The following is a 23,309-nucleotide window of genomic DNA, read 5'->3' as shown; positions in this document are numbered from 1 at the left end:
GGGACAGAATTCCTCGGACGTCCAATCTTCATGTTCATTTAGTCCAATGTCAGACCCCGCCCAACACAATACCGGGGCTGCCGGGGCTAATGGATCCTCTCCGACCACAAGCGCCGAAACGCCTAAGGAGGCACCGGTCATCAAACCCCGTCGAAAGCTCCCCGCATGGCTGGATCACTTCAATGCGCGCGATCTAAAAGTACTCTTTCGCTGCGCCGTGGCAGTATGGGTCGCCTCACTGTTAATCTTTATCGGTCCATCGCTACAGAAGCTGAGCACTGCGACCTTCTTTGCAACGTGAGTATCATCCTCACTATGGTCCAATGGCTATTATTAACCTGTGAATCATTAGATTGGTTCTGTTCATGGTACCTCCTAATGGAATCGTCTTCATCTTCGTTCTGGGTTCCTTCACCCTCATCATTGGTATGGCCACAGGATGGGCCTGGGGGGGTTATCACTATGAAGGCCGCTTTGGCGGCGCGTCCCGCAGCTGAGACCGAGAGTAGATTAATGGGTCTGGCGCAATTGGCATCCAGCCAAGCCAACTCAACTGGGCAAACTGTCGCCTATGAAGAAGAGGTTCTTCTTTATAGTGGATATATGCTTGATGCGCGCGTCTCGGCAGTATACTTTTGCATGATTTGCTTCTTGGTTTATCTCCTGGTGCGTCCGAGTCCTATATTGCAACGAAATAATCCCAATTCGTGAAATTGAATACTAACAAGTTGCAGGCCCGCATTCGAGCTAAGAACCCCAAGTTTGTTCTATTCCAGATCTTCGGTACCATCATTATGGACATTTTCTTGACTATTGGACCTTTACTTCCTTCCTTTGAAGGAACGATAGCAAAAGTACTGATTGAGCCTGCAGCCATTGGAGTCGGCCTGGGACTAGCTTGTCAGATCCTCTTGTTCCCCAAATCGACTTCTTGTACCGTTCTGGAAGGCATGGAGGGGCTGACCCGGCTATTGAAGGGTCCACTAAATGTGACTTCGGTTGGCTTGCTATCGGACGAGCTAGTAACATTGGCAGACTTGACAGCGATTAAGATGAAGATCATTGGTACATACAAGGCGATTCAGCCCGCGCTTGGATTCCTCCAATTGGATTTTTCGGTCGGTCGCTGGAATGCCGATGATATCAAGAGTCTGAAGAAACCTTTGCGACGAGTTACACTCGCTTCCTTGGCATTAATGCAATTCCACCTTCAACGTGCTGGTGGTCACGAAAAATTGGAAAACCTCCGTGCAATTCTCGTGGACTCGGAGAACCCTCAAACAGACATACTAGATGAGAAGAAACCACCATCCCGATCCCGTGAAGCTGGACGGCGTCAGCTCATGGAAAGTGTTCGCCTCGTGAAGGCTTTCCACACCCCAGAACATGAAACCCGTCGATCTGAAATCGTCGCATCGATCAAGGAGCCCAGCAAGAAGATCTTACCTGTATGCGAAGAGGCGAATAACGTTTTCGCCGACTGTATTCATGCGATAAATGCTGCGCGCTGGTTCAATCGACCAACTCAACAGCACATGGATGAGCTCCTCGCACGCACTGAGACTGCCCTGGAACAGCTGAAAATCGAGCGCGAAGCCTTTACCTCCAGTTTTACAGACAGTCTCATTCAGACAAATGCAGATATATTTGACCAGGATGGGAACCTGAAAGATCTCGAAGAAGCTACCGTGCATAAGGTACGCGTGATCTCGGTCTGTATGATCTTCGAGGAACAACTCATTGGAGTGGCCGTGGCCTGGGAAAGCGCTCTGGAACAATTGGTTGCTCTGATGAAGGAGCGTCAGAAGATTCGCTTGTGGCTTCCTAAAGGATTGCGATATGCTGTTAACTGGGCTCTTCGAAGGAATGCCGTTGCCCCTGTCATCGCGGCGCAGACTCCCAATGATCCTGAAGTCGTGGAGGAACACTCCAAGGCGGCTCAGCAGAGTCTTCGGATCAGTCGAGGATATCGCGTGAAGCAACGTAGTGGTCTGGGACGTGCGATTCTTAGTTCCTACCACTGGTTTATCAATGCTGATGGCATGTATGCCATGCGCATGGTGATTGTTACCATCGCCCTTGGAATCCCTGCTGTTATCCCAGCCAGTGCTGGGTTCTTCTATCGTGAAAAGGGTCTCTGGGCTTTGATTATGGGACAAACCTCACTGGTGATCTATATGTCAGATTTTACACTCTCATTGGTCTCTCGTACCACGGGTACCATCATTGGGGGTGTCACTGGTTTGGTGGCCTGGTACATTGGCTCCGGCGATGGCGGTGGTAACTCATACGGCCTTGCAGCAGTGATGGCCGTTGTGCTCACCTTGCTGATGTGGCTGCGTCTTTTCCTCCCCTTAGCTTTATTACAAGGCACAATGATGTGTGGAGCCACCCTCATCCTTGTCGTTGGATACAGCTTTGACGATACGTAAGAACCCAACCTTTCATCTAGCAGCTTTCAATGAGTTTGACTTACAATTATTTAGGCACATTCCCTCGTACGGAAACCCCGGGCATGGATACACCGTCTTCTGGCGACGATTAGTACTTGTCCTCATCGGATCAGCCGCCGCGTTGATCATCCAACTCTTCCCTAGACCCCCATCTGCTACACGCCACGTCTGCAAATCTCTTTCAAATATTATCCGCTCATTATCTGATCACTACGCACTACTCCTTTCATGCTGGGGCCAACCCGACCGTGAGGAAGGTCTAGTCGCCGAAGAACTAGCCTTCAATGTCGCCGATGCACTCAGTGCCCTCGATGGACCAGTCGCTCTTCTCCGACTAGAATTTTCCAGCTCACCCTTCGACAGTGAACGTCTTACTCAAGTGAAAGCTCTTTGTCAAGATCTGAATCAAAATCTTGCCCGTCTCCTATTCCTGTCTGCATCCTTGCCAGAACATTTCCAAACCAGAATAGCAACCCGAGCTGGTCTTCTCGACCATCGCAACATCGGTGATGCTATGGCTGTTCTGGGACTCATTGAGCAAGCTCTTAAAACCGGGGATCCGTTGCCTGAAGTACTCCCGACACCCTTGCTAAACCGTTGTCTTGATTACTGGGAGAAACATAAGGGAGAAATGATATTGACTACGGAGCTTATGCAGGATGAAAATTACCGTCGCTTCTGTGTCGCTGTTAATGCTCACCTTAACTTCCTGGGTGCTGTCGATGACTTGGTTCTTGTGATGAAGGGCACATTGGGTGAGTCGCATATTGTGAGTCGGGAGTTGATGCATGATTTGCAAGTGGGTATGCATGTGTAGTGGATTTCACTCTTTCGATTTTTCTTTCATTTAGAATTTCCTTTCAACCTTATTCTTCTATTCTAATTTAGAGCTGTATATATTTTATATATTTTTTATTGACTTTGATTTGAAATGATGTACCTAGTACCAAGCAGTCGGAGTGCATAGGAACGTAACTCATGCACGATGTTAAGTTGCCGAAAACATTAATTCTACGCGCCGCCCTCTCTTCTTCCAACTTGAACATTCCCGATAAAGGAACGACTGGTAAAACATGAAATTGTGACATCTCTCCTCATTTCATTCTGCATATTCTCATTGATCAAGCTCCACTCCGCTGTATCAACGTGCTGCAACCTCGGAGAAGTTTTCGGGCCCCGCACCTCTGCCGCGTCAGCAGAATCACAACCCCGAGCTCTAAACCCGGGCCCCGAAGCGGCAATAATTACGATTAAGAAAACGTGCTTCTTGATTGAATGTCGCGAATTCCCAATTCCCAAGACTCACCTTGGCAGGAATCATGACCTGGCCGTGGCTTTTTGTCTACCTAGACTCTAGTCAAAAGCAGAGCAGGCGCGAAGTCCTCGCTCAATTTGCGTTTATCTCGCAGGTATCTATATTAATCCCGATCGCGATTTATCAATTGTATCGAATTGCCGCATGGATCTTAAGCAAGAGGATAAATTGCGACGTGGCATATACTGCCCTTGAGGGATCTTCAGCTACGAAATCAGTCGTCCGTTCAAGTGGCATTGCCAGGCGGTGGAGATCAGTTCAATGGTGGTTAAATGGTGAAATCGCGTCAGGCTGGGGGTTGAGAAAGCGCTGGATTGCTGCAATTCTCTGGTTCTCGTGGCTATTATTTCTCTCCATTTTCAAAACTGGCAATGGTAGGCACTCCCAATTTGATTTTCGAGTCCCGCATGAAGAGCCAAATGTTAATTTGGTCTAGACTACTTTCATCTCACCAAGCGCTTTGGCAGTGTTGCTGCGGCTCAGTTGCCCTTTCATTACTTGCTTTCTTTGCGTACTCGATTTTCGCCTTTGATCATACTTTTCGGAACATCGCATGAAGAGTTAATCAAGTGGCATCGGGTTTCAGGGAACATCATCATGATCTTACTCCTAATTCACGGGTCGTTGTATCTCAACTACTATATTCTATCAAGCAGTTTGATCGAGCATTTACAACGTCTTTCAACCATTACGGGATTGATCGCTGTCACACTCGGTGCCATCCTCACAGGAACAAGTCTCGATAGAATCCGGGAACTGAGTTATCGAGTTTTCTTCCTCTGCCATCTCGCCATCGGGATGGGCCTCCTGCCCATACTATTCCTTCATGCAAGACCACTCCAATGGTTTACAACCGAGTCGCTGGCTTTATTCATTCTGGATCGTGTTCTCCGACGATTCGACAGGGTCACCGGACCTGTGACCGTTTCTCAAATCTCGCATACGGATATACTAAAGATCGAAATCCCCATTAAACCATCCAAGATGAAGCGGTTCCAAAACAAGCCCGCTCAACACGTCTATGTGTCTCTTCCCTCGAATAAAAAATCTAATTTCAGCAAACGACTTCTCTCGAACCCATTTACCGTCGCTAGCGTCTCATCAAATCATATCACGCTAGTCCTTCGAGCTAGAGAGGGCCCAACAACACAAAGTCTATGGGCGCATGCTCGCCATTTCCACAGTAAACCTGTTATCAGCGTTGAAGGTCCATACGGAAGACCAGTTAATATCCGAGATCTGTCAAGATTTGATCATATCCTCCTTGTCGCGGGTGGTATTGGCGCTACATTTACTTGGCCTATATACTGGGCTCTGCAGGAACAGATAGAAGCCGAAGGACAAGACCTCGAGAAACTCAAGTTCATATGGGCAGTGAGGTCCACGGCGGAAGCGAGTTGGGTCACTGATTCGGAAGAAGAGGTCTTTGCAGAGGAGTCGAATATCCATATCTATGTGACGAGACACCAAAATATGGAACAGTCCTTTGAGCAGGACCTTGAACTTTCCGATGAGGGTATTGAGATGGATGATAGACTAGCAAGTCCGAGATCGATTGGTGGTATTACGCCACTTATTGGGAGGCCTTATTTGAAGGATATTGTCAATCAGACTTTTGATATCCACGCTGACGAACGGGTTGCGGTGTTGTTTTGTGGACCTAAGGGTATGGGTCAGGAATTGAGGGGTCATGTCGATAGGTGGGCTGTTGGAGGACGTGATATCTTTTGGCATGAAGAGCGCTTTGGAATGTAATATTTTATGCTTTGATTATGGCTTATACAAGGCTGCCCTGGGGTTATGCTCATGTTCTGTGAATATTATCATCCCATCTCGAATTACTGTCAGTGGGTAGTAGCACTGTGATAATTACTATTAAGAGCCTGAGATCGATTGATCTAGATGCATCCAACATCCTAGGCATAGAACTCAAAATTAACTTGAATATATCCATTGTGTCGTTCATACATGGATATTCACTCCAAGTTATCCATCAATGTGCACCACTGGCATCCATCCGAGTCCATAACTGAATCATCCCAAAACCGAAGCTCTATATGCAAACCCATATCTCCTCTAATCTCCGAGTCACATTCGCTCCCAAGTTAAATACTGGTTAACCAAGACACCCTATTCAGCGTCAGAATATTAACCACCACTGGCAATCTCAACCTCATCCACCCCAGTACCACTTACACTAATTTCCCACGGCCGATCCGGCGACAAAACAAGTTTGTCCCCATCAAGCTCAACCCGTCTAAGCTGATGTCCACCAGCCCAATTCGGCACAAGCGATAAATCCGTAGAATGTTTAACAAACGACTGACCATCCTGGAAGAAGACTTCAAAGGGACCCGAATACGCCAAGAAATGTCTCGCCGCCTCTCCTGCCTCATCATCTGACGCCGTGAACGGATCTGACTTGGCGTAGGGTTTTGATCCCGGTTCCATCACCTGCGCGGACATGTAGCCCTCTTGTGTGTAGATCAGATATCCTGCTGCGTTTGGTCCAAAGGGGTATCCGATTGGACCATCTGAGTCGACTGGCTTGCTCACTAAGGAGATGAGCTTCCAGGTTCCGATTAGGCCTTTTCGGATCTCTTCTTCTGTTTGGGGCATTTTGATGGGTTAAGATGGAGTGAGGTTGGGATTGGATGATGCTCAAATTAGTACATTCAAGTAGAGGATACCCGTACTTATATGGGCGTGACAAGTGGGTTGTCCTCAATATTTAGAATGGGGTGACCCGACCATGGATTCAAATGGAATTGCAGATTTGGGAATGTGGGTCGTTACTGGAACTTGAATGATATCGGCTAAGTGATATGCAAGGGAGGTGAACTTGAAGTTAATCTCTGTCCTCAAGTTCAAGGGATTACAGTACACTGTCATTCTGTAGTATCAGTCTAATCACCAAATCCAAGGCGTACTACTATGAATCCATTAAAATTATAATTAGTATCCAAGAATTGAACATGTGCGGTATTTCCGTATAGTATCAGTAGATGTGGGGTACGAAGAAAGTTACCTAGAATTAACTTTTCACTAAACTTGAAGTGCTACAGCGTGTTTCGTATCTGGTTCAATTTGGTTAATTTGATGGATCATATGCCCACATGTCAGTGGCTGGGAGCATCGATGCGGTGACAAATTTATGAAGATCCGGATTCTGCATGATGCTTTACGGTGTACGGAGGACTTGGCTACTTCGAGATTTTCCCAGGTAAAGTCTGCCCATATGAGTAGCCTGTTGAATTTGGATCTCGAGATTCTTATAGTCTCATTTTAGCAGTGACTTATTGGTTTTTTGCTGTGTGACTCAAGATCTTCTAGCCTGTATGTACACAGGACGGGGCAGGGAGTACGGTCTGGTGAATTGGTAGTTCAAGTATGCACAAATGAAATACTGGCAATTCAGAAAGAGAAGGTAAGAGCATGAATTTTGATAATTCTTGCATGCTGAGAAATTTTGTTCAATCCTCTTCTGAAGTTGTAACAAATTTCTCCTCCAATTCCGCATAATAACGATACCCCGATTCTCATACGAAAAGCTTTAAGCTTGAAAAAGCCACTAAGGTATTTACCAATAAAAGAATAGCTTTAGAGGCCCACTTGCCTCTTCACGTTAGTGCCCGTCCAGGCTAGTCTAGATCGGGTTATCTACGGAAATCATATCCTGTCGTAAGTCCTCAATATAGAGTATGGGAGAATTCAATGTTAGCTATCAGTTAGCATCTCAAAAGTTTGAGTGGGGAAAAGAAATGATATGAGCAGGGATCGAACCACGGACTTCTAGATTTCGCGATGCTTGCACCAAGTGAGGCGTCAAATGAGCAAGACGATGAAAGCTTCAACTTTCAAAAATTCATAACAAACCCAATAAAATAGATAAAAATATAAAACTGGTATAGGAAGAAAAAGCAAAAAAAAGCCCATCCACAAAAGCCTTTCACATAGTCCGCTGCAAGCTTTCTCACGGTGGTGTTCCACTTAAGGCAAGTCTCACGCTCGCTGATGCTACTGAGCAACCCTCAGTCCCAGCATTCTAGTCTTATGGTATCATAGTGTCAAATCACATCGGGACAGACACGATAGCCCGCTGAGCTACTACGTTGTGGATGGTTATCTGGACTCCCAAATTTACCCCCATAACTGGGAAAAATTTAAGGCCAGAATTTACAGGCAGCCATCACTCTCTTGACTAACTACCACAGCGGACACCCTTAACTCAAGGACAGTCTATTTTTTTGTAACATATTTGGTGTGTAAAGTAAATTTCTTAGATTATATAGTCTTTAAGAAATATTGCGGTCAAGCACTTCTATATACATTACCTCGCAAGTTTTATTCCAAGCTGCAGCCCTCTATATCCATTTCAAGCACCTTGCGACATAACTTCCACCTCCCACAACCCCCGTCACTCCCGTAAAGACAATCAAACTCCCATAGCCACTTCCATATCCAAAGCCGGCCTGTCCCTCCCACGGCAACCCTTTGATAAGTGCCTCACTTAGTGGACCGGAGATAATATTCCCAATACCTCGACCCGCAGCAAGACAAGCAAAGACCATACTCGATTCCGCGGATGCCTTCTTGCGAACGACATCGCGCATAATACCAGGCCAGGTACTCGTATACGATCCCGCAAAGAGACCATACACAATGGAGAAGATGAAGAGAGGAGCTAGGGACATGGAGAAACCCCAAATCAAAAAGACGCCAAGGGTAGACCCGATAGTAGAAACAACGATACAAACCGTCACATCAAGTTTATCAATAATCGCACCCATAAGCACACAGCCCACGACAGATGCAACGTTAAAAAGGATAACAGTTAGCGCTTGGAGACTGCTCGAAGCCCCGAGCATACCCGCGTATGTGGGGAGATAGAGCGATGGCAAGAAGAATCCAAGTGCTTCAATGGTATTGCAGAGTTCGAAGAGCGCAAAGGTACAAGTCATGATAAAGCGGAGATCAGGTGGTGGAGGACTCTTGTGGTTCTTAGCAACTGGAACACGCGGCTTAACGAAGTAAACCAGCGGTGCGGTAAGCAAGAAGAGAGCGACGGCAAAGGCGCGCAATGTAGTTCGGAATCCGTATTTGTCTAACAGGCGTTCCATCACAATAGGAAGGATGACACCACCGAGTCCAGTACCAGCCCACATAACACCAAATGCGAGACCTTTGCGCTTGTTGAACCAATCTTCCATTAGGAGGATACAAGGTGAGTAAGCGATGCTACCGCCGATTGCGTAGAAGATTCCCTGGGTTATGATAAGGTGGGTGACGTTTGTGGAGAAGGAGCTTAGTCCGAGAGCGAGGCACATTAGAATAACACCGACACCGCAGCCGAGGCGCTGGTATTTGGGCCATTGTCTGTAAGCAGCGAAGACAATAGGGAGGTCGAGGTACATGATTCCCTATATGGAGAAATTGTGTTAGCTCATTGATTTTGCGTGGGAGATCAATCAGTGCTACCATAGCGCAGGTTCCGACGACAGCGATGCTTCCAGAATTCTCGAACTCGGGGAGAGCACTATAATATTCTTGAAAGACACCATAGGTAAATGCGAATCCCCAGACAAGAGCTTCCATCACAAAGCATGCCGCGAGGAACAGCCAGGCGTCCAGACCGCCGTCCATAGGTGGGAGTTGTTGCGAATCATTGTGAACATCCGACAAGTCCGTAGTGTCTGTTGACCCCGCTGGGGGTGTACGAAGCCCCTTTTCAGTGTGGTCTGAGCAGTTGGCGAGTTCTACCTCCTCCATTGTGTGCTAGAGATGGTATTGACAGAGGGAATGATTATCTCAGGAGAAAGATTGAGATCGATGAAGGTGGAAAGACGGACATTTAAAGACATTAAACGGGTTGTACTCCCCACAGGAGTCATCCACAGGGCGTGTCGAGAATATCACCTCATTGATTGAGCCAATCATCATGGCTAAATGGATAAAGCAATTGCGAATCCGCCACTAACGTGCTGACTAGTGACTAGTGCACTTCAGGATTCGTGGGAGATGAACATCATCCATCCACGTTCGCCATATGGCTGTGGATCAGTAAGAGAGAAGCGCGCTTTGGTAATTTTTCGAGAGATGCGAGATACTGTGCATCGTTGCATTTCTTTCACCGTATGAAGTATGCACACCCGGAGGGGCCTTTAATCCATGGATGTAGACAAATCAGCCCCCAGACCCACATTGATGTACAAGTCAGCCCCCGGGGCTAGACTGCATTTAATACCACGCTCTGATAAGGATGCTTGGTAGCTATAGCTAGCATTTCAAGGCCACTAGCGCCAAAAGCTATGGGAGCTATTGTTCTACAGATAACAAAAAGATACCGCAATCTCCTATGATGAAGTAACAAAAGTACGGAGTACTTGGCGCAACGAGAGATGAGGGTCCGCTAAAGCCCGGGCCGCTGCCACTCGGGCCCACCCTTTACTATGGGTAGTTCGAGGAATGTAGTAGGGCATCTTTACATGAACACCTGGGCAGTATGCACATGCAAGCTGCACATGGTAAAGCTCTCCTGGGTTGCACAACAGAGAGCACAGACCCAACACCGCCAGCAAATATGTGATAGCCTCGAAACGCAAGGCCGGGTATATTCCAGAGATTTCATGTTTTTGGACAATTCTAGTACTCCATGTGAAAGGAGCAACGGTGATATATACATGTATAAGAGAATCAGGTCAAAGCCCATGGTACAAGACCTCGGAATCCAATGCCGTGAGTCCGTCGATCATAAGTGATCCCATCCTTGGGGGTGTAAGACCTGCATCTCATTAATGATACAGAAATCCCCGGGTTCTCGGTTCTCAGGACTCAGAGAAGTCCAGCGATTCATGCGATATTGGACCATCTTGTCCTTCAGCCAGGTTGTTGTAGTCCATCGGCTTAATCTGTTTATCCATAATCCTTGCAAAATGGACCGGGCGGATAGCCAATTCGTGATCGGGTTGACAGCCACATATGCCGGACCATTGTATCCAACCCGGACGAGGGGGTTCATATAGACACCATCTTGGATGGATAATGGGTTATCTGCATGAATGAGGCAACACTCGGAGCCTTCGAGGTGTGAGGTAGCGAGGGAATCTGGGATCCCACGGAATCGTAGTGGCGGATTGGCTGTAAAGGGAGCGGCAGGCATTGCGACTAGTGACATGATTAGATTCATTAGCATGGGAAATGAAGACTCATAGAAGTAAATGCTTACCCATTCCGTTCCAGCAACTCTGTACGGGAACAGGGTGCAAGTTCTTCATCGCATGGCGCGATACAGAGTTGCGGAAGAAGGGCCATGTTGACATGAGGGCCTCGTGGCCACTGGCATCACGGAGAGCGAATGTGTCATAGTAGTTTGGAGCTTTGGCAAAATCCATAGAACATGCCGCAGCATAGCTCCCTTCGTTGGTATCTAATAACTGGAAGACATCATTTGGCTATGATAAGATGGCAAGTTAATATAGGTATAGCTGTTAAGCACAGATTTAGAGGATCCTACCGTGAACACAACATCGTTGAGAAACAGAATTTTATCAAATGTGAATCCATGTTTTGCTAGCTCTTCCAATGGCCGTAAACTGAGATTTCGAGTACGCGATAAATATGGAATCCGTCGCAACGCCATATCCCCTCGTGGTGTTTCGACCCAACCTTCTCCAGGTGTAGCAGCCAATTCATCCTCGTGCGTGATCGGCGACAACACTATTGTTCGTGGAATTTGCAGACGCTCCAATTCTGCATCCAGTTCCAGCAATGCCTCCTTGGTATTATCATAACTCCCACTCTCATAGATGCTAATATATACGTTCTCCGGGCCAAGCTTCCAGGCGAGTTCCAAAAGCGTCTGGCTCCAGTGACTCCGCAAGATGATCTCACTATTCCAATTCACACTTGCAATGTATATCCGTTCCTTTCGGCGCGGCTGATCACGGTCAACGGTTTCTAGGTCTGCTTCCGATATTCTGCGGAGAATGAGATGTACCTCAATAAGATTCCAGGCTATAAAAATGAGAAGGAGTGTTCGGAGGATGCGACTCCGGGCTAATGCCCGGCGAATAGTACGGTAACGGTATGGGAGGCACATAAGGAGTGGACGCCGGAAATCGCGGCAGGAGATCGAGAAGAAAAATCAGGAGTGGTGGTACATCGCTTGGTAGAGGTTGTAGGAGAGGAAGTCGTACTCCGTATTTGGTCGGATACGGCCGGAGAGAAGCCAAGATTTGCCTAGAAATAGAACATTGCACAAGAGTTGCAAATCAAGGGGTCAAGTATATACAGTGACGCCTAGACTGAGGCCCTTCATACTTCCGAACCCAGAAAGACGCGCGGCGATCAGTACGGAGTGCTCCAGTCTGGTCAGTGTGATATTTGGGGACTATTTACACTGAGGATGGACACACGCGGCAATGTGCGTATTTGTAATATATATAGAAAAAAAAACCTCGAGCTGAATCGCTTATGAAGGAGGTACTGGAAGTGCTGAGAAAAGGTGAAAAAGAAAAAGGGGTTGAAAGCGTTCAAGTTGCCGTTACCCCATCAATTGCCAAAACATACATAAGGCGGTTCCGACAGCCGCCATGACCACTTTTCTGAGAACAGCCACTGGCACCCCCGCACTAGTAGAGGTAGAGGTTGGAGATACACTCTGAGTGCTGGTATAATTCCCATATAACCAAGGTTGTCCTGGAAGGGAGTTAGAACTTTCCTGATCTTCCGTCATCATATTGTTTTCGAGCGAGGAACAGTCCACTCTGTCTGAGCTTTCGGAAATGCTGTTGGTGACTGAGATAGGCAAGTCGAACACAGTGTAGTAGTCGGTACTATTCCACCGAAAGTATTGATGGATCGAGATGTTATATTCTCCTCGAGAATTGTCATCGGTGCCAGTCCCCACAAAGCATTCAGGCCAGATCCAGTTGACATGCTTGACGGTAGAGGAGGGTTCAAGATGAAGGACAGGGCCAACGTAGCCCGATGAATTAGTAGGTGGGATAGTGCCGTTAGAAATGGTGAAATTGTGCGATTGCGACTCGGATGTCAAGAATACTGTGATACTGTGGAAGAGAGTAGGCGAGTCTGCGGATTGGGTGGATGGTGGCCAAGAAAGACGACCATCTCCTGATACATCGATCGCAACCTGAAGGGTGTCTGGATGCTTGGTTAGTCACTGGTTCCTAGATGATGAGTGTTGTTGACATACCTCCTCCTAACGGGGTGTAAGGCTGTGGAGAGTCCACAATAGCCAAACCCGGAGTGTAGACTTGACCATTCACGATTGTGAAGTTTCCCATTGTGATACAGACGATATGTCAGATTTGAATCACACAAGAAATCTTACTCACTGGATATGGAACTTTCTTCATATAATAATCCGGATAAGTCAATTGTGGCTCAGCAAGGGTCTTTCATCTCCGGCGTCTCCGTGATATCCTTATTATTTTGGGCTAATCTATGTGGCTCATTTCGCCTACTCACTAGCGCAGGGTCCAATATCGCTTCCAGGGTCCGCAGATTATGAAATGTGGAGATGCAATTAAGTAAATTGATTGAAGATTTTTGCATCTCTCGTATTATTGGACTACTTTAATATTAATTTCTGCCTTGAAGGAATCTGAACTTGGAGAACTTTTGATATCACTCCCCCTTACTACTTGAATGTCATTTTTAGCTATGGGTCCTAATAAGCATGGCATGATCCTGTCGGGCTCGGTATTGTCTAATGCGTCCTAGATTTTTCTGGATTCTCCTGTCCCTGTTTGTGCTCCCATCTAACTATTTGTGTTGGGAAACTGCAGTTCTGCATTTTCCTAATATTGACAAATATCTTCAGTTAACTCCTTTCAAGACCACAAGCATGGCGGGTTCTCCTGAGGTCTTTTGATTATCTCTCCGGTCCTACCTAATATAGGGCTTCAGTATGACCTCGGCTAATTAAGATAGTATGTTTATTATCTTGACGGCTGAGCTACTGCTGGGAAGTACGACAGATCTGTCGAAAGACTACGGATTCATAGACCTGGACTCATGAGAGATAAAGCTCGGATATAGTTCAAGGGCGCATCAATTGACGGCTCTGAATAACTTTTGCTATGTCATCCGTCATCCAAGCTCTGAGAATCTCTATACGATTCACTTCGGTTTTCAAGATTCTAGAGAAAAAAAAATTGTGGCGTTTCAGAAGACTGTTTTCAATAGGTGCGACAGCAACCCGTGTGAGTGAAATTAGAGAAAGGGAGAAAATTGAAAAGCCCACCAACACAAAGCTTCCAAGCACTATTTGGATTAGTGTCGGTGCCCACTGAGCTCCCGAATAGGAAAGTCAAGACTGTATTCAGTAAGAAAGTAAAGCAGCATAGAGCTACTTGGGTTGGACAAAGTCAGAATCCTCTGTTCTGAGATATCCTCCACATCGACAGAATGGCCTTCTCAGATGTGTCTGTGACACTCAGTATAGACCTCATCAACACATATGAAAGACTGAATTGACAACCTACTCACAAGTGTTAGCACCTAGAGCCACAGGGGGAAAGAGTCCCGCTTGGTTGGGAGTGCCAAGCTTGAAGATTATCAGTTGAGCGTATAAACTGACCAGTTAAGCTTGAGGCGATAGTAGTACTTACTAATAGCAAGGAATGATAAAGAGAATGAGCCATGGCGCATATGATATCCGAGGTCTGCGAAGTGATGGAAGTGATGGCAGAGTGGAAAATCAAGGATGAGTCCAGATGAAAGTATTTGTCACCTTTTGAATCAAGTACAAATCATGATTCACAGGATCTGTCAGTGTAAATAAGGATGACTCTTATAGGTCATCTTGATATTTGCCGGAGTCCGAATTATCGGGATCTGGCATAAGTTCAATGTCGTGAACCGTGACTTTTTGCTTCCCAGGAAGTCGACAACAAGCGGCATATCCGGAGTATCATTAAGATCGTATCGATTGCAGAGAATTCAGTACTGATTAGTACCAAACTCAATATTTGAAGGTTGAATATTCTGACGTTCTACAGACAACCACGGGCATTATATCTTGCTTAAAACCACGTTCAATCTCACATTTTTCAGTGGTCTGGAGTGTCTGTTTCAAACCATTCCAAGTTATATAGGCCATTAGCTCGCGATGGACACACCATCATCAATCTCTACCAGTACGGACATAGAGAGAGATCTGAGGCACCGGTTAATTTTCTTTGGAAATGATTTCCCAAGTGATAATCTTGCCGATCTTTTTCGTCGTCTTCATCGATGGTCCAAGGATGCGAAGTTCAGGGTTCTTGCGTTGTTTCTAGATGAGAGCATCGCTGTTCTGAATACCGAGATAAGTCAACTATCACAGAATACTCCCGACAAAATATCCTGTCTTCAGAATGTTGTTGGATTGGTCAGCGCATATGAAGCCGTTCGTACCACACCAATTGGGGGTGCTCTCGAGAGTTCTCTTCTCTGCATTCTCCAAATTGGAGCTCTTATCGGGTAATTTCCCCTAGTAAATAAAATTAGCGCGTCCAAATATCTGATATGAAGTTTTCTTATTAGGTCGTACGAAGCAGCAGGCACGAAGTTTGATCTCGTGGGGTCTGGTACGACAGTATGTGGACTCAGTATTGGTCTGTTGACAGCCGCAGCACTTGCTTCATCTTCTTCCATCTCATGTCTTGCCTATTATGGCGTGGAAAGCATGAGAGTGGCTTTTCGAATGGCCATTTATGTCGACCATGTGTCTCACTCTCTTGAAGCTCGGGAACCAGATACGCCACCCAAGACCTGGGCCTATGTAATAACCGGAATTAAGGCGGATGTCGTGCAACAAGAGCTTGATCGATACAACGTGGAGACGGTAAGAATTATAATAACCTGGAAGAGTCTTTATACTTACCCGAGACAGTCAACTCCAAATCTTCTCAAGGTTTTTATCAGTGCCGCGGATTCATCATCAGTCAGTGTGACTGGTCCTCCATCTCGTCTCCTCAATGCCCTTCATCATTCGGCAGTGCTCCGATACTCCAAACATCTACCTCTTCCCGTATATAATGGACTCTGTCATGCCGATCATCTTTATTGCCCTCGTGACGCTACTGAGATTGTATGTTTTCCCCAAGAAAAGGCCGATGGACCCGTACTCCTTCCGGTGTTGTCAGCCGAGACGGGAAAGCCATATTGTGCGACACAGGCGAGACAGTTGTGGGAAGAAGTAGTGTACGAAATCTTGACAAGAGGCATCTTCCTGGACCGCTTGACAGGTGGTATAGTGGAAGATCTGGGCATCGTTCCACTGCCCCAAGTTGAGATTAGCCTCTTGAGAGCTTCCATAGTATCCAAAGGAATTATTGCAGGTATCAAATCTCACCATTCACAGACCACGATAAAGGAAATCAGTCTTATTGAGTGGTGTCACCGTGAAGAGCCTGACTTCTTCCCTGCAAATCCCCAGTCCCCGCATCACTCCAAACTTGCTGTTGTGGGGATGTCATGTCGACTCCCTGGGGGTGCGAATGACTTGGAGCTATTTTGGAAGTTGATGGAAGATGGCAGGGACGTTCATACTCGTGTGCCGCCAGATCGATTTGACGTTGATGCTCACTATGATCCAACTGGAAACATACCAAACAGCACTCAGACTCCGTATGGCAATTTTATTGATTGTCCCGGCATGTTCGATGCGAATTTCTTCAATATGTCTCCCAAGGAGGTGCGCAATAACATGTCCCCAATAACAATTCTACCAATTACTGGAAGATCTTATTAACTCAATTCATCACAGGCAGAGCAGACCGATCCCATGCATCGATTAGCTTTGGTGACTGCCTATGAGGCTCTTGAAATGGCAGGTTATGCTCCCAATCGCACACCATCAACGAATCTTAGCCGAATTGGAACATATTACGGACAAGCCAGCGATGATTGGAGAGAGCTCAACGCGGGACAGAATATCGGGACATATGCCGTTCCAGGTGGTGAGCGAGCATTTGCCAATGGCCGAATCCATTACTTCTTCAAGTTTGGTGGTCCTACGTTCAACATCGATACAGCGTGCTCAAGTGGCTTGGCTGCCGTGAATGCAGCATGTAGTGCTCTATGGGCGGGTGAAGTTGACACAGCCATAGCCGGTGGCCTAAGCGTCATTACCAATCCTGATAACTATGCCATGCTATGTCGAGGCCACTTTTTATCGCACACTGGACAGTGTAAAGTTTGGGACAAGGATGCAGATGGATATTGCAGAGCCGATGGAATTGGCTCAGTAGTCATCAAGCGCCTGGAAGATGCCGTGGCCGATAACGACAACATTATTGCAGTGATAGATTCAGCTGCTACAAACCAGTCGGCGGAGGCAATTTCTATCACACATCCCCATGCAGGCGCTCAGAAGGAAAACTACCAGCAGGTAATGAATGCAGCTGGCATTAATCCCACAGCGGTCAGTTACGTTGAGTTACATGGCACTGGAACACAAGCTGGTGATGCGGTTGAATCCGAGTCTGTGCTGGACGTATTTGCCAACCCCAAGATCCGTCGGCAAGTCCCGCTCCTAATAGGCGCTGTCAAGTCGAATTTGGGACATGGCGAGGCGGCGGCAGGTGTTACCTCCTTGCTCAAAGTTTTACTCATGTATGAAAAAGGCATAATTCCACCACATGTTGGGATCAAATCAGAAATGAATCCCGTAGTGGCACAAAGGTTGGAAAGATGCCAGGCCTCCTTGGCGCTTGAAAATATACCATGGCCACGAAAAATTGACAAAAAGAGATTCGCACTGGTCAATAGCTTTGGAGCACATGGTGGCAATACAACTTTATTGCTGGAGGATGCACCTCAACGGGTTTCTAAAGGGACAGATCCTCGTCTTACTCATGTGATTACTCTTTCCGCCAAGAGTAAGACATCACTCAAGGCCAATATAGAGAACTTACGAGACTATATCTTGAGATACCCACGGACAAAACTAGGGGATCTGGCCTATACCACATGTGTGCGGCGGATTCATCACCACACTCGCGTTACAATGACAGTATCTACGCTCAACGAATTGGAAGCCTCTATGGAAGACATTATATCATCGCAAATGATAAATACTATTCGGCCCGTGTCGATATCTTCATCTGCTGTCCCATTCACGTTTACAGGCCAGGGAGCCTCTTACCCTGGGATGGGTAGCCAGCTCTATGAGAACTTACCCTTATACCGCAATGAGGTTTCAGAACTTGATCGTCTTGTACAGAGTTTCAATTTCTCATCCGTTTTGCCTTATATCCTTGACACTAATGATAAAAATGACATTTTTTCTCCAATGACTACTCAGCTGGCTATTCTCGTCACAGAGATCGCCTTAACCAGACTTTGGGCATACCTTGGGATATCGCCCAGTGTCGTAATTGGGCACAGCCTTGGAGAATATGCAGCTTTTGTTGCAGCCGATATTTTGTCTGCTGCAGATGCAATATTTCTGGTCGGAAAAAGAGCTGAACTACTTCTCGATAAATGCCAGAGAGGGAGTCATGGCATGTTAGCCATTCGAGCGGGTGCGATTGAGATTACAAAGTTGGCACCAACTGACTTGAATTTTGAGATCAGTTGTATGAACACTCCTAAAAGCACTGTTCTCGGTGGGCCGACTGAAGATATTCGGAAACTTCGAGATGTCCTCGATGCAGCAGGATATAGTAAATGCACTCTTCTAGACGTGTCTTTTGCTTTTCACACAGAACAAATGGATTCGATCCTTGATGTATTTGAGAACCTAGCGCAGCAAGTGAGCTTTCGTGCTCCAAGTGTTCCAGTTCTCTCCCCACTACTTGGAGATTGCATTTTTGATGGAAAAACAATAAACAGCAGTTACCTTCGCCGTGCTTCACGAGAGCCAGTTCGTTTCTTCGATGCTATAGAAGCTGGCCGAGATCTGAGTGTTATTGATGAAAGCTCTCTATTTATTGAGATTGGTCCCCATACAGTGAACGGCTCGTTCATTCGATCTGTGCTCCCCAAGACTAAGACACTTGCTTCCCTGATCAAAAACGAGAATGACCTTTCAGCGTTAGCAGGCTCCTTGGCAGTTCTACATAACGATGGGCTTTCTGTTAACTGGAATGCTTATTTTAAACCATATGAACAATCGCATCGCCTTCTACGCCTTCCAACCTATAGCTGGAACATGAAGAACTATTGGATTCAGTATGTTGGCACTTGGACTTTGGAAAAAGCCTATCCACAAAAGACTCGTACACAAAGTACCGCTCCGACAGATTCATCATTCAAGTCTTCTTCTATTCATTGCATCCTTTCTGAAGAGATCGATGATAAAGTCGCAAGAATGACGGCGATTTCTGATATTATGCATCCTGAGCTTCGTGCAGCAGTCGACGGTCATACAATGAATGGATTCGGTGTTGCCTCATCCGTATGTCATATATGCATCTCTTGCTGATGCTAAAAATTGAGCCTAACTTGTTATCTAGTCCATATGGGGAGATATGGCCTTCACAGCAGGTGAATATCTTTATAAACGCGCCCGCTCCAAACTCAATAGTATCGAAATGGATATCACGGAGTTAGCCGTCTACCACGCACAGATCGCACATACCGATAAAAGTCGCTCCCAAGCCTTGCAGATCGAAGCTTCCCTGGATCTTACAACAGACAGAATGTCAATTTACTGGTACAATATACTCAGCGACAAACTTGAAAATCGCGCAACTGAGCCTTATGCCACCGCCACTGTGATACTATTTACTGACGCGGCTCCTTGGCGCAAAGAATGGAGCAAAGTAACTCACCTTGTTAACAGCAGAATAGAGTCCCTTGACAGCATGGTCCACCAAGGTGTTGCAAGTCGTTTATCCCATAACATGACCTACGACCTATTCAAGAATGTAGTTGACTACAGCGAGCACTACCGCGGCATGCAGTCCGTAGTATTGAACGGTCTCGAGGCATACGCAGACATTACCCTGAACCCAGATCGACACGGTATCTGGCATACACCTCCACATTGGATTGACAGTATCTTCCACCTCGGAGGATTTGTACTAAACGGAAGCGACGCGTCCAACACTCAAGATTATTTCTACGTCACACCAGGATGGGGAAGCTGCCGTATTTCCCAAGCTCTTGAAGCCGGGGGAAAATACCGCAGCTACGTACGCATGGCACCGAGTGAAGAGAAGAACATGTATTCTGGCGACGTATACGTTCTCCAAGGAGGGACGATCATTGGTATGATGAGCGATATGAGATTTCGTCGTGTGCCGCGCGTCTTGATGAATCAATTCTTTTCTCCTCCAGATGACGCCTCGGAGAAGCCAATTATACCCACTCCCGTTCCCGCTAAACCTGTCCAGCATAAGGCAGCAGCTCAACCTGTTGTCTCGGCACCTGCTTGTGGTCCTGCCCCCACTAAGGACCCAGTATCTAATCCCTCGGCAGGTGAAAACGTCTCCACACCGGAAAATAACGAGGTGGCCTTGTCGGTCAGCCCTATTGTTGGAGATTGTCTGAAGATCATTGCTCGGGAGACAGGGTTGGATATCTCCGAGCTGACGGATGGTGCATCCTTTGTCGAACTTGGCGTCGACTCGCTGATGTCACTAGTGTTGTCGGAGAAATTCCGTCAAGAGTTGAATTTGGAGGTCAAGAGCTCGATATTCATTGAATGTCCTAATATTGGAGAGCTCAAGGCGTGGTTGGATCAGTGATTGATACTCAAGTTGGATATTTTGATATTTTCTGGATCATTATTTGTTCTTTCAAGTTCCAAAATTGTTTTCGCAGTCGAATCTAAACTGACAGGTCTATTCTTAGTATTCTAATACTCGCTATGCAAATTCAAGTTCTTTGTTTTTTTTATTGAAACTAATCAGAAACAAGTTGACTAATCGATACTGAATATGTGAAGCAACCTGTGTATCAGACTTATAATAGCAACTTGAACCTCAGACTACTGACTATGAAATTATACTAGCGGGATTGTACCTGTTAATAATTGAAACAACCTGAAAGACTGGATATATCAATTGTTAGAACAATGACTACAGTGAAATGTCTTCAAAGAAATTTCTATTCATAGTCGATCAATCAAACAAAGACATGGCATCGAGGTCAATGTTGAAAGAAGCCGCGGGGTTCTTTATCATGGTGAGTGTTTCAATTGACATATAAGACAGCACATCCTACAACTCTTCTGCATCCTCGCCTTTGACTGCTACGACCTGCTGAGACAATATTGAAGGCAGTTTCATACCTACACGATCGTTGACGGAATCTTGCGTCCGAGATGGCGTCCCCAGAGCAGCATTATTTTCGTGACGACCACACAGACACGGATGATCCGGGCATGGACAGCAAGGAAGCCAGACTTCTACGACAGGCGGAGAAAGAAATCGCAGCGAAGACAGAAGCCCTCAAAAAGACATATGACCAACTAGCTGAATTTGAGCAGAGGATCGAAGATTGGCAGCAGAAAGCGCGGCAGCTTGAAGTTGAAGCGCGCTCCCTCCGACAAAAATTGAGGAAAGAGGAACAAAGAGCGGAGGGCGGCGAGTTGGCGTATCAAGAGGCCGAAAAGAAAATCTCCGAATTAGAGAACGCGTCAAAGATACAGCGCAGACGAGCACAAGATGCGATGAAGGAACTAAAGGCGAGATTTGAGGACGAAGAGAGCAAATCGGCACGATTGGAGGAATTCATCGGCGGTGTTGTCACGCAGGTCAACAGCTATAAGAATCAGATGGTGCAGGATAACAAGGATCGGGCCCTATTTGAGAAAAGTATCCTCAAAATTACTGGGGTGTATAAAGAGAGAAGCAAGAAAATATCGGACGACATGCAGAAGATGAAAACAATATTAGCTTCATCACAAAGAACTCTAACAAGCAAGGCCCAGCGATTGTACTTTCCAGGATTAGGTCACGGTATGGGTTATCAGGGCCCTGGTGTGGTTACAGGAGGCAGCGGGTTAATGAGGGGGAGTGAATGGAGGAATTGGCCGAACATTCAAGGAATTCCAGTGAATGATAATCTAGAGCAGCACTTGAACCGGCTGGAGTTACCCAAGTATCTCAGACCTCATATTGACCCAGACAGCACACTTCCCTCTCCTTCCAACGACTCAGTTGCAGAATATTCCGATCGCTGGAGCCATTCGTCTACAATGTCTATTCATCACGGCCAATTTATGAACACTTTGGACACAGAGCTTGGTCTAGACAGCATGGAAACCTCGCGAACTAGTTCAAGACTTGATAGTGTGTCCGACCATACCTACCTCGCACCTGATTCATCGAGAGTGCCCCAGAAGCCTTTACAACTATCCGACAGCGAATCGGATGTGCTCACCGTGGATAGTGAGGATGAGACAAATCCGTGGACGTGGTATGTCCACAGCCCGCCAATGCGACCGTCACCAAGAAAGCGGATGCGGTTTTCATCCCCAGAGAATTCCCAGGATCAGGCCGATGGCATGAGAAGTACAGAGCCTGGCGCCGACTCTGGTCTTCCGCTCGATGACGAGGACCTGACAGAGGACCGTCCTGCAACGCCGCCGAAGAAGGCGAAAATCACACATCCCAAGTCGATTCTTGTGCCGCGACGACCGATCATTCGAAAGCTCCCTTCCCGCGCCGAGCAAGAGTTCCGCATCCAGAGAGCTAAGGCAGCAGAGGTTTGGTTGAAAGCCCGCAAGGATCCACCTCCAACAAGCCCACCAATTTCGCCAGAAGCAACCTCGTCGGCATCACCGACGCCGGCAAAGCAGGAAGAAGAAGACCCGTGGATTATCCACAAGCATCTGGAAGACTTGCCGTTCCGTTCTGTTGATATACAGACTGATATTGAGTGGACTGCTGATGCACAAACTGGGACTGAGTGGCCCGAGAGAAGTTTTACGAGGGCAGTTCCTCAGGCTGTCTTTGCATACCATGAGCCTCCGATCAGCGTGCGACCTATCAGACCCGTCTTGAATACCCGCCGGGCCAGCAAGAAAAAGCAGGATGCCAGCAAGAAAAAGCAGGATGCCAACAAGAAAAAGAAGGATGCCAACAAGGAATCGCAGGATAAGCCCGAGTGGCCGACGGCGCTAATGCCGGGAAGATGGCCGATAGAAGATACGTCCGAGGAAGACGCAGGCTCCGTTACCAATCCCGAGGCGCACGTGTGGGTGTGGGAGCACGTTGGGGAATCAATTGAAGAATTCAAACGATGGATCAGACATCTCATGGACGAGCGACCGAACGAACTGGCTTGGGGAATACTTTTCATGGGATCATTACTTTGGGTGGTTGTTAGTCACCGAACACATCGACAATGGATGGACGCAAATGAAGTTCCGCTTGATATTCTGGCCAAACTTCGGAATTCGCGCATGTCAGAAATTCGTTGGACGGAATCATTTGACTTTGGAGTGATGAGGCTGTTCCATCACGATCGCACGATACTAGGTTAAGAATTTCCTGACTTTCAAGGTTTCCCAGGTTGAGAGGTTCGGGGATGAATTCCGTATGTAGTTAGTGTGGCGAGTCTATTATCATTATGGGCGG

The 23,309-nt window shown here is 46.8% G+C and overlaps 7 protein-coding genes across 7 annotated transcripts; 4 read left to right on the top strand and 3 right to left on the bottom strand.

Moving 5' to 3' along the window:
* Positions 1-44: 44 nt before the first annotated feature.
* N7483_002703 (uncharacterized protein) lies at positions 45-3,255 on the top strand (the record flags this gene model as incomplete). The annotated part of the gene is made up of 5 exons (XM_057086140.1): positions 45-297; positions 353-484; positions 540-666; positions 735-2,428; positions 2,487-3,255. Coding segments are annotated over exons 1-5 (2,973 nt in total), but the record flags the coding sequence as incomplete, so codon positions are not given.
* Positions 3,256-3,772: 517 nt separating this feature from the next.
* Positions 3,773-5,523, top strand: N7483_002702 (ferric reductase family protein; the record flags this gene model as incomplete). The annotated part of the gene is made up of 2 exons (XM_057086139.1): positions 3,773-4,142; positions 4,205-5,523. 2 exons carry the CDS (start codon positions 3,773-3,775, stop codon positions 5,521-5,523), a joined length of 1,689 nt encoding a protein of 562 aa, XP_056952288.1.
* Positions 5,524-5,916: 393 nt separating this feature from the next.
* On the bottom strand, positions 5,917-6,387 carry N7483_002701 (lipocalin-like domain-containing protein; the record flags this gene model as incomplete). Its single annotated transcript, XM_057086138.1, has 1 exon — positions 5,917-6,387. The coding sequence occupies one exon, from the start codon at positions 6,385-6,387 to the stop codon at positions 5,917-5,919; it is 471 nt and encodes a 156-aa protein (XP_056952287.1).
* Positions 6,388-8,132: 1,745 nt separating this feature from the next.
* On the bottom strand, positions 8,133-9,537 carry N7483_002700 (uncharacterized protein; the record flags this gene model as incomplete). The annotated part of the gene is made up of 2 exons (XM_057086137.1): positions 8,133-9,188; positions 9,247-9,537. The coding sequence occupies 2 exons, from the start codon at positions 9,535-9,537 to the stop codon at positions 8,133-8,135; spliced, it is 1,347 nt and encodes a 448-aa protein (XP_056952286.1).
* Positions 9,538-10,516: 979 nt separating this feature from the next.
* On the bottom strand, positions 10,517-13,073 carry N7483_002699 (glycosyltransferase family 69 protein; the record flags this gene model as incomplete). Its single annotated transcript, XM_057086136.1, has 5 exons — positions 10,517-10,932; positions 10,994-11,219; positions 11,282-11,781; positions 12,337-12,930; positions 12,983-13,073. The coding sequence occupies 5 exons, from the start codon at positions 13,071-13,073 to the stop codon at positions 10,517-10,519; spliced, it is 1,827 nt and encodes a 608-aa protein (XP_056952285.1).
* Positions 13,074-14,902: 1,829 nt separating this feature from the next.
* Positions 14,903-20,471, top strand: N7483_002698 (polyketide synthase; the record flags this gene model as incomplete). Its single annotated transcript, XM_057086135.1, has 5 exons — positions 14,903-15,255; positions 15,319-15,619; positions 15,668-16,471; positions 16,544-19,177; positions 19,236-20,471. The coding sequence occupies 5 exons, from the start codon at positions 14,903-14,905 to the stop codon at positions 20,469-20,471; spliced, it is 5,328 nt and encodes a 1,775-aa protein (XP_056952284.1).
* A 578-nt stretch (positions 20,472-21,049) lies between these two features.
* Positions 21,050-23,215, top strand: N7483_002697 (uncharacterized protein; the record flags this gene model as incomplete). Its single annotated transcript, XM_057086134.1, has 1 exon — positions 21,050-23,215. The coding sequence occupies one exon, from the start codon at positions 21,050-21,052 to the stop codon at positions 23,213-23,215; it is 2,166 nt and encodes a 721-aa protein (XP_056952283.1).
* Positions 23,216-23,309: the final 94 nt, after the last annotated feature.

This window comes from Penicillium malachiteum, assembly GCF_028827825.1.
Source record: "Penicillium malachiteum strain IBT 17515 chromosome Unknown utg000001l:1.0-8184562.0:1.0-8186909.0, whole genome shotgun sequence".
Taxonomy (NCBI): domain Eukaryota; kingdom Fungi; phylum Ascomycota; class Eurotiomycetes; order Eurotiales; family Aspergillaceae; genus Penicillium; species Penicillium malachiteum.
Note: the sequence above shows the minus strand (reverse complement) of the source record. Positions and strands in the feature narration are given on the sequence as shown.